This window comes from Perissodus microlepis, chromosome 3, assembly GCF_051167445.1.
Source record: "Perissodus microlepis isolate ML-2025 ecotype Zambia chromosome 3, ASM5116744v1, whole genome shotgun sequence".
NCBI classification, from domain to species: Eukaryota; Metazoa; Chordata; class Actinopteri; order Cichliformes; family Cichlidae; genus Perissodus; species Perissodus microlepis.
In genome coordinates, this window is record NC_140463.1 from 34,382,284 (window position 1) to 34,392,121 (window position 9,838).

Consider the following 9,838-nt stretch of genomic DNA (forward strand, 5'->3'; position numbering starts at 1 on the left):
TGGATGGTGTTGCATGCCACTCCTGGATGGTCTCTGTTGCTGTCTGGTGTCCTTCTTTCTCCGCAAGTCCATCAGAGAGCGCTACAACATCCAGGTTAACATCCAGGTAAAGCTCAGTTAGGGAAGCGACAACTCAAATTTCTTTGTTGGCCTAATTATTTGTTTGATGATTCCTTGAAAAATGCTCAAGCTAGCACAAACATGGGGGAGAGTTTCAGTTCGGTGACCACTGGAGGAAGTACAGTCTTAAAACTTCTGCACTGGCTTCATTTTCAAGCCCTGAAGGTTGCTGTTTGGGGTTTACAGTTAAAGCATTTAAAAATTATTTATACTGATTTATCCCAAATCAGTGGATGAGAAACTTTGTATCTGCTGCTTTATATGTGTGCATTTTTATATTTATGTTCATAACATCAATTATAATGTAGATTTTATGAGATCCACAATAAGTGTACTGAAAATGATTGAAGGTTCCTCTGTGTGCACATCCTTCCTCCTCACCCTCAAGAAGCTCAAAGCTGTTTCATCAACTTTAGTATTAGCTTATGGGTTGCACTGTAACCAGCAAACTGATATCTATATCATGTAATGTCATGAAAGAAGTGAACTGGATACTGCGTTTTGTGACATGTTTGCATGAAAGGAACATATAGAGGGTATAAGGGATTGGGTGACCTCCAAATTAGAGAAGAAAATCTGTTCATCTCTTATGTCTCACTGTAAAAAGGCAAACTGAAAAGGCCCTCTACATTCTGATGCCAATTTTGTTGCTGGTACTGTAGCGTTCCCCCACATTTTACACAGAAACAACCACGGCAGCTGCAAATCAAACCGCAGTAACACGTGCTGCTTCATCCTCTCTCTCTCTCTTCTTCCTAACCATCATCATCTTAAATGCAAATTAGTCTACTACAGCTGATGTAAACCAACAATGTGCACTGTGCACCAGTCCAACACAGTTTTTTACAGTAAATCCATCACACTATCACAAGCTAGTCTCTTTATCCCACACAAACTACAGCACATTTTTAGATTTGAATAACACAAAGTTAGTATGACATAGTTTGTTTTGCAGGAATATATAATATATGATTAAAACAATGACATTACATGTAAGCTTAAAATATTTTCTAAGTATCACTGATCAGTCCTCACCTTTAAATCTACTCTCTCTTCTTCCTCTCCTGTCGTGTCTTTTCTTATCTCTTCCTCCATCTCTGAGTGAGGTTAGCTCTCACTCTTTTCTCCCTCTGTGAAATACAGCAGCCGGGCCTTTAGCTAGCAACACACAGTGTGACAAACTTCACACCAACAGATTGTGTGTTTGCTGATGTTTTTCTCCTTTGTGCTAGCTAGAGTGAAAGAAGTACCGTGAACACAACATACGGATACTCGCACTCCTTTAGGCTGACTTATACTAAATGAACCTAAAGTAACGAGCCTGTTTTGAAAATGTAAGGGGTAGAAAATACATGTAGCAAGTAAAAGTAAAAAGTTGTCAGAAAAATAAATACTGAAATAAAGTACAGATACCTGAAAATTCTGCTTAAAAACAATAACAGAGTATTTGTAATTTGTTACTTTGCACCTCTGCTGTCCACTTGTTTAAGTTTTCACACAAATACAAGTTAATTTAAATTTGGTTGTGTTTGAACCAGTTGGAGTGGCACACAGTGTTCTGATCCTTAACATAAAAAAATAAAAAACAGAGAGGTAAAGGTTGGAAAAAATGGAGTAACTGTTAACTTAGCTTCATCACCATCTTCCTACATACTTAATCTGAAGAGGAGCACATTTTATTTCTCCTGGTAATAATGTTGTGACAGGTTGCATTCAGGCAATCTAACAGTCACGGCACAGGCCACTTTTACAACAACAGCTCTTAAACACACTTCAGGAAAACTTCCAGCCATGAAATGCGGAAGGAAAGTGATAATCCCCTCTGCTAAATGGTAATCAACTCAGCCCTTTCAGCAATGATAAGAAGACTTTATATTAACCATGAGCTTTATCAACAACAACTGCTGCAGAGGGCAGTGTTGGCCTGCCCTTCAGTCCTTTATAGTTAAGTGACAGGCTTTCTGTACTCAACTGTTGTTTTTATGTGTGTTGAATGTAAAAAAAAAGTGGCCTTACATTTTTCGCTCAGTGACTAATGCCGCCACGGCAGAGATGTCACTTCCTAAAAATAACTAAAAGACTGTTGAGACCTGATGAAGCCTGTTAAGAGCAGACAGCCAGAAAGGCGGAGTTAAAACTAATACTAAATTTGGAGGAAAATCATTTGAGAGGCAGAGGAGGGAGATCAGACACTTTCATTTTAGAAGACATTTGAGTGGAGCGACAGCCATGTGAAAAAAAATGGTAGAAACTCACACGTCTCGTTAGATGTCTGTTGTTGTGAAGTATACAAATAATACTATTAATGAATTCCATGCATGATAATAAATCATGTTTTTCACTGTTTAAGCAGTAAAAAACATCCTGTTATCCTTGTATTACCAAATACACGGTGTGTGAAGAGCATATTATTATTTGCATAAACACTTTGACAGATTAGAAACTTCTGATCAGCCCTGTGGGTTTGCTAAGTTTCATGTATTGTCTGATGTGCACCAAATGAGACAGAGAATGTACATCTGTCTGTTGGTGCTTGTGAAAAGGAAAGTAAGAAACCAGGGAGGGCTGTAGATGCATCACTTTCATGCATCAATGCTTTTGTGCAAGACAGGCATGCAAATGTAATTTAACACTATGTTAAAGTGCACTTTAAATAAATGCTGATAGGTAAGGATTCTTAAAAAAAAATAGGAAGTAGCCCACATACATGCTTACACCGTTACAGGTGTTTTAAAGGTGACAAAACACAGTCAAAGGAAATCAATCAGACCCAGTACTCACTTGTTTAGTGTTACATAAATTTTATCATTGCTCCATTAACTCTACACATCAGATTCTTCTACACCTTCGTGAGTTCTTTCAAGGCTATGAAACTTCTAAGAGCTCGTAACAACAGTGCCTCTTCACATTTTACCCATACATAACACCAGAGCCACGACTCTAAAAAAATACAAATAAAAACTAGTGTTAGGTGGGCAGCTTGACTGAGACAGATCAGAGGTTAGAGTGAGAGAAAACCAGGTGACGTATTTGAGCTACCCAAATAAGTCCTATTGTGCTCAAAAGAGGACACCCTGGCCTTTCCAGTGATATCTCATGTGTTTGGCCCTTTTTAGCTCACATAAGCAGGACTTTATAAAAAAAGTTAAACCAAAAGATTCTTGTTTCTTCAGTTCTCAGGGGGATATACTTGTTATTGTTATGTGGCTGCTGGTGTGGTGATAGTTTTTAACTTTTGTTTTTTTACAGCCTTACAGACTCAAGTCAAAGTTTATTTATATAGCACATTTAAAAGACTAGTGTACATCAAAGTGCTTCACAATAAAACCACAATGCGGGCAGAACAAAGAACAAATAGTACAATTATACTTAAAATTGCATTTACATGGTGTAGTGCAGGCTGAATGAAAGTCAAACAATTTGTTTCAAAAGCTAAGTTAAACAAGTGTGCTTTTAAGATGGATTTGAATGATTGAATTGATTACGATGTACGGATTTCGACTGGGAGATTATTCCAGAGTTGAGGGGCAGCGATGGCAAATGCACAGTCACCTCTGGTTTTTAAACGAGACCTTGCATTAGGAGCAGTTGGCTGGAGGATCTTAGTGCTCTCTTTGGGTTGTACGGATCAAGGAGATCAGTTAAGTAGCTAGGGGCCAGGTTATTTAGAATTTTAAAAGTGAGCAGAAGGATTTTGAAATCAATGCGATATTTGAAGCCAGTGTAGGTTAGAGAGGACAGGGGTGATGTGCTCATGCCTTCTGGTGCTGGTTAAGAAGCGTGCTGCTGCATTTTGGACTAATTGCAGGCTCTGAAGGAGGGAGAGTTGGAGAGTTGCAATAGTCCAATCTAGAAGTGATGAAGGCATGGATGAGTTTTCGAGTTCTTTATGTGGTAAATAGGGCTTAGCTTTGGAAATTTGGGGTAATTGATAAAAGCTGGTTTTTAGCACAGTGGATACTTGCTTGTTTAATTTAAAAGAACTATCCATGAGCACTCCAAGGTTTCTGGCAGAATGAGAAAGGTGGTTGGCGAAAGTCCCCATTGTATCAGTTAGCTGGCCAAGGGGAACGTGGCTATCAAAAACAATAATTTCTGTTTTGCTTTCATTTAAGTTAAGAGAATTCTGGGATAGCCAGTCTTTAACCTCCCGCAGACATTCGAACAAAGGCGAGAATGGGGACATGGCATCCAAATTTAGAGGAAGGTAGATTTAGATATCATCTGCATAGTAGTGATAGGAGATGTTATGTTTTTTTAAAGATGAGTCCCAAGGGCAGCATGTACAGGGAGAACAGCATGGGGCTTAATACGGACCCCTGAGGCCAACCACAATTACCAGGGGCAGAAGAGGAAGAGTATTTCCCCATGGTGACCGAGAAGGATCTGTCTGATAGATACGATTTAAACCATTAAAGAACATTACCTTTAAGGCCAACTACATGTTCCAACTTCATGTTCCTTGTTAGGAGAGTATTATGGTCTACCGTATCGAAAGCAGAAGTTAGATCTAATAAAACTCAAGTAGTGACATTGTACGTGAACGGTTTTTAAAAACATTGTTAGATTCTACACATCAGCTCAATCTGTGGTTGTTCTCTACACTTCAAGTCACACCTGAAACCACAAAATGTTCCAGGAAGCATACAGGCAGAGTGCAAAACAACAATGGGCGTTAACAATCAGTCATGTCAACTGCATTGTTCTGTAGAGGCTTTGTTTAATCTGTGCAATTTGTTTTTCTTCTAAAACAGCTTTGCATTCAGACACATGCAGCTCCTGTGTTTACATCACACAGAGTACAACTCAAATACTCTACATCAATCAAGTTTTAATTACAGAGCAAATAATATAATGATGAGAATAAAATACTTTAACATTAAATTTGGCACTGACCATAACTTTTACTTTTAACACTTTCTTTGTTGGAAGTTCACTTCTGTCTCCCTTTTTATGCAGCCGTGCATGTACACAGATTTGAAAGTATGTGGAACTGTGTTTCTCCTTGCAGAGGAGTTTAAGTTTCATTTTCAGGAAAACTTCAGCCCACCCACCACCACACCTCTCACAGTTTGTAGTTACATTTTCCTCTCGCTCTTACTCTCATCTTCAAAGCCTACAGAACCAGAGAAAAGGTAATAAGATCTTTTTATACTAATGAACATCTTAAAACAGTGAGGTCTTTGTGAACATATGATACTGGTTGGTATATAGTTTCATCATCAGTAAGCTGCTGTGAGTTAGTTAAAGGAAAACTGTACTTTCTTCAAGAAAAACATGATCTGGATTTGTGATAATTATCATTGCTGTCAGCACAACGAGGACAAAGGAAGTTAAAGTTTAGCCTTTTAAACTCATTTTAGCGACTATTCTGTCAAACAACTAATCTGCATTAGCGCAGAGTTTGGTAAATGTTAGTTGTTGGGTTTTATGTGTAACATGTAATGCACTACAACTAAAAAAACACCCTTTACATGATAGCATCTTAGGCACAGTACCCAACGAAATATTGTTTACTGACGTCGCTTTGTCTGCGCTATAAATGAATTCAGATAGCAGCTTCCAACGTGAGAGTGATTCAAGAAATAAACTGCATGCCAACTTTAGGATTTGTTAGAAACACATAGCCTCTCCTGTCCCTGTTTAGTATGCTTGATTGAACCTGAAGTTAGCTAAACTCTCATAACTGTAAATAATGGGCCTAAAATGCATTTGGTATGGCTTTTATGTAGCATTTTTCAAGTCTTGTGCTCAGCATTCAACATGTTTTAAATCACATCTTTATTTAGCTCATACTCACACCCACAGATGTACCATTTTCAGTATACAGCCAATTTATAATCATCATTTAACCTAATATGCATGTCTTTGGAGAAAAGCTAAGGAGGTACAGGAAGACCATGTAGTGTTCGTTATGGTGAAACCACGTTTTGAAATCACTACATGGATGAATATACTTGAATTTTTAGGTAGTTCCTTTTTGTTTAATTACACTATTCAAGAAACAGTGTACGTCATGCTAGAAAGCTCGTCTTTTCCAGGGATGCCAAATTTTAGCTATCTGTTGTAGGAAGATAAGAGGGCGTGGAAATATTTTATTAAAACCCTTAAAGTTGAAAAAAATATTTTATTATTAAAGCTAGATTATTTGAAACAACTAAAGAGTGTTAATAGAAGTTTTTCTTGTGTTTTTTTTTTATGTGTGATAGTGTAATTAGACTTTATGCCTATGTATTCACTCATTGACATAGGTTTAATTAATTTCTTGCTGTTCACAAGTCTGGGAAGGTTTATCTGGACAGACAAGACGAAAGTGGCAGTGTTTAGTTATCATGCACCGCTTCATGGTTAGCAAAAACGAAACTTGCCATAAATTTTCCTTTTGTCTTACCAACTGTCAAAAACAGGGGTGAATGGTGATGATTTGTGTTGGCAGTCACAGGACCTGGGTACGTTGCATTCATTGAGTCGACCATAAATTTGGTACTCAGACTGAAGACATCAAATATATGAAGAAAATTATATGAAATTATGTACCAAAGAAAAAATGGATAAATAACTCTAAATATGTCTTATATTGTTTCTGTTACATCACAAAAATGTTACCATTTCTAACGTTCAACAGGTCAAAGCTGGAAAATGTTTTTTGATATGAGGAAATGAAGGCATGTTGTGTGTGTTTATTCATAGGTTTTGCCCGGTTTTGATAGCTGTGGTCACACCAAAGATAAAGTTTATTTCTTCATTTCTGTCTGCATGGTTTTAGCAGCATCAAAGTATCAAAGTGTGCTTGTTTAGAGCAAAATGTATCCAAAATGAGGCCTTTGTATAAATAGACACCTACAAACTTCAAAGAAAAGAAAGGTGGGCTAAAATTCATGCACAACAATATGAGAGACTGATAAAGTATACAGAAAACAATGATGGGATGACTTTAGTTTTTGACACAATGCTTCTGCAATTTGTATTTATCACTACACAAGGACAAATAATAATGTGTAAAGTGTCTTTGGTTTTCTGATGTAGTGCGTCTTGAACGCTCTGCATTATTTTGGATGCTCTCAAAAGATTTTGTGTGACTTTGAACTGTTTGAAACAGTGAATTTATAAAAGTTATAGATTTGAAATGTGCTGTGAATGCAGTTTGTAAACTCGGTTTTAGCAAATTTATGAGTTTTAAAGGGTGTACTCATAAATTTACTGCCAATAGTCATTGCAGGGATTTTCATGAAACAGGAAACTGTAATTTGTAAAAATATCCACACTGTGGACAGTAATGTTGTTATCTTTTTCATATTCTAGCATTTGATTTCTCCGTACAGAGGAGCAACTAAAACTATAACCCTTCAATGCATCTCTATTTCTACCTTCTTTCCTCCAGAAATGGCTGAATACCAGCAGCCCACCCAGATAGTGACAGTTTCCAGCACTAATCAACACCTTGGGACTTGGAGCACTGGCCTCTGTGATTGCTGTGCTGATATGGGCACTTGTAAGTTAATCTAGCAAACTCTACAAACAGCAGTGATTTTTGCATCAACAGTCTCCTCAGACTTTTATTCAGAGGGTCTTGAGTATCTGACCATCTGAAGTTAGGACTGAAGTCACCATATGAAACACAGGATGCACAAGCTAGTTGTTGAAGGAGAACTTATTCAACAGTGAAATAAACTTGTGTCTCTGCATATTTTTTTCTCTTCTGTCGAGGTTGCTGTGCCCTTTGGTTTTTCCCCTGCATGCAGTGCGATACAGCCAACAAGCACGGGTGGTGTTGCTGCCTCCCACTCTGTGATGCATGCTGCGTGGTGTCCTGCACGCTTCGCCAGTCGATCAGAGAGCGTTACGGCATCCCTGTAAGGCTGGGGGCGAGGGAGGGTCAAGGTTATTGTTGTTAGCTAAAAGCTAAACCGAGGAGTGAAAAACTATTTTATTTAAATTCTATTTCGTTTTAAAAGATAAGCTTTTCCTACAAAAATCAACATAAAAAGAAGCATACTGAGAGTATAAACGTCTGCCAAGCCAGCTCACTCTGGACAATAATTACTTTTAATGAACAGTGCTGTATCTTGTACAGTTTTATATATTCATTTATTCACAAAGAAAACAAAATATTCATATTTTGTTTTCTTTGTGTTTTTTCAATGTACTTTAAGAATATGTAGGCAGTAAAAATAACACATTTTGGGTCACCTTGAAAGAGAAACATAGATGTACAATATAGAAATGAGGTCAGAAGGAAAAAGGTCACATGTGACATGATATTTGGATGTAAATTTTTTTGGATATTTTGAGTCCCCTTATAGCACTATTATTTCCTAAATGTTGCCAATAAGTAATAAATAGAATGTTATGAAATTTTGACCTTATTTGACCTTGCAGAAAGGTCAGAGGTCTATTGTAGTCATATTTACAGTGCCCATGTATCATTCCCTATATGCCTTCATGTTTTCAATAGGAACAATGGCAATGAGAAATATCAAATATCAAATTTGGAAACACAGAAAATTTACATAAATTGTCTGCATGTGCTTTGTGCGTGTGCGTGCAGACTCTTGTGAAAAATCACTAGCTTATGGCACAAATTGGAAAATTATATTATAATTACTTTTTAAATCATCTGCATACTTTACCAATTATACTGACAGTTTTCATGAATTGTGGGATGGCGTTTTCTCCTCTCCTTTCTAAATCAGGCAAGCATGGGGACCCCATGTTTCCTAATTGTGTTGAGTTGTGGGTTGTGTTATGTCTTATTCTTCTCTTCTTCTTCTCCATCCTGCAGGGTTCGTGCTGTGATGACTGGTGTAAAATAATTTGGTGTTACCAGTGTGTCTGGTGCCAGATGCATCGTGAGGTGAAGATCAGGGCCAACATGCAGCCGGCCACCTCAACGGTGGTCACCACTCAAGTTGTCAGAGGGTAGGATGTAACCATTTTGGCTCTTGGTTGAGTGAAGATGGCCAACAGTATTTCAAAGTTCATTTCAAGTATTTCAAAGTGCTGATGCTTGTGTAGTTCAATACAATATGTAGAGTCTGTGTTAAAACAAGATGCTTTGAGTTTTGGTTGCGTGTTTGGTATATAATACAACTGAGAACGTTTGTTTACTCTGGCCAGCAAAATCTGTATAATTTCACACGCTCACTGTTATTGTAATCTTTCGCAAGTTAAACTTAACATTTGCTGAAATAAAAAGTTATTCATATTCACCCATTATATGTTGCTTGTTGTACATTTTTGCTCAGCTGTGGAGACATGTTTCTTCAAACCCTGAATATGTCATTTGCACCTTGGCAGCTGGGTCTGGCTGGCCAGCTAGTGCCCTCCTCTGCTTAACTCCTAAAATGATCAAGTGAAAGACTGATTAATCTCCTAAGATGAGGCCCCTTCTTTTGAGGACTTTGTCTCCTTAAGCTGGACATACACTGTGCAAATTTTTCAGTCTCGTTATTCAGCTCCTGCTCAAACTGTACGATTGAACCACAGGGGTTAGAAGTTTGTAGGTCACGTACAGGGTCTCACACTAGTCGGCCCGATGCTCTGATGGGACCTGAGTGCTCACACTGTGCGTCCATAACATGAAGGTTATAACACAAAATCTGTCTCTCGCTCTCCCTCTCTCTCTGTCTTTCACTCACACAGACACACACACCACCACCATCAACTTTGCTAGATTGAAAAGCATTGAGCAGGCAGCTGTGATTGAGCAGCAATGTCC

General features: G+C 37.9%; 1 protein-coding gene across 1 annotated transcript; it reads left to right on the plus strand.

The window, feature by feature from the left end:
* Window positions 1-5,135: 5,135 nt before the first annotated feature.
* Window positions 5,136-9,336, plus strand: LOC146391295 (cornifelin homolog B-like). Its single transcript, XM_084924163.1, has 4 exons — window positions 5,136-5,255; window positions 7,502-7,612; window positions 7,828-7,973; window positions 8,903-9,336. Exons 2-4 carry the CDS (start codon window positions 7,504-7,506, stop codon window positions 9,041-9,043), a joined length of 396 nt encoding a protein of 131 aa, XP_084780289.1. The 5' UTR covers window positions 5,136-5,255; window positions 7,502-7,503; the 3' UTR covers window positions 9,044-9,336.
* Window positions 9,337-9,838: the final 502 nt, after the last annotated feature.

What these genes read in the sequence shown, in the direction of transcription:
- LOC146391295 (XM_084924163.1), top strand. Translation starts at nt 7,504, where the DNA reads ATGGCTGAATACCAGCAGCCCACCCAGATAGTGACAGTTTCCAGCACT. An exon ending in CTGTGCTGATATGGGCACTT is followed by an intron (nt 7,613 to 7,827) that starts GTAAGTTAATCT and finishes TCTTCTGTCGAG; the next exon opens with GTTGCTGTGCCCTTTGGTTT. An exon ending in GAGAGCGTTACGGCATCCCT is followed by an intron (nt 7,974 to 8,902) that starts GTAAGGCTGGGG and finishes TCCATCCTGCAG; the next exon opens with GGTTCGTGCTGTGATGACTG.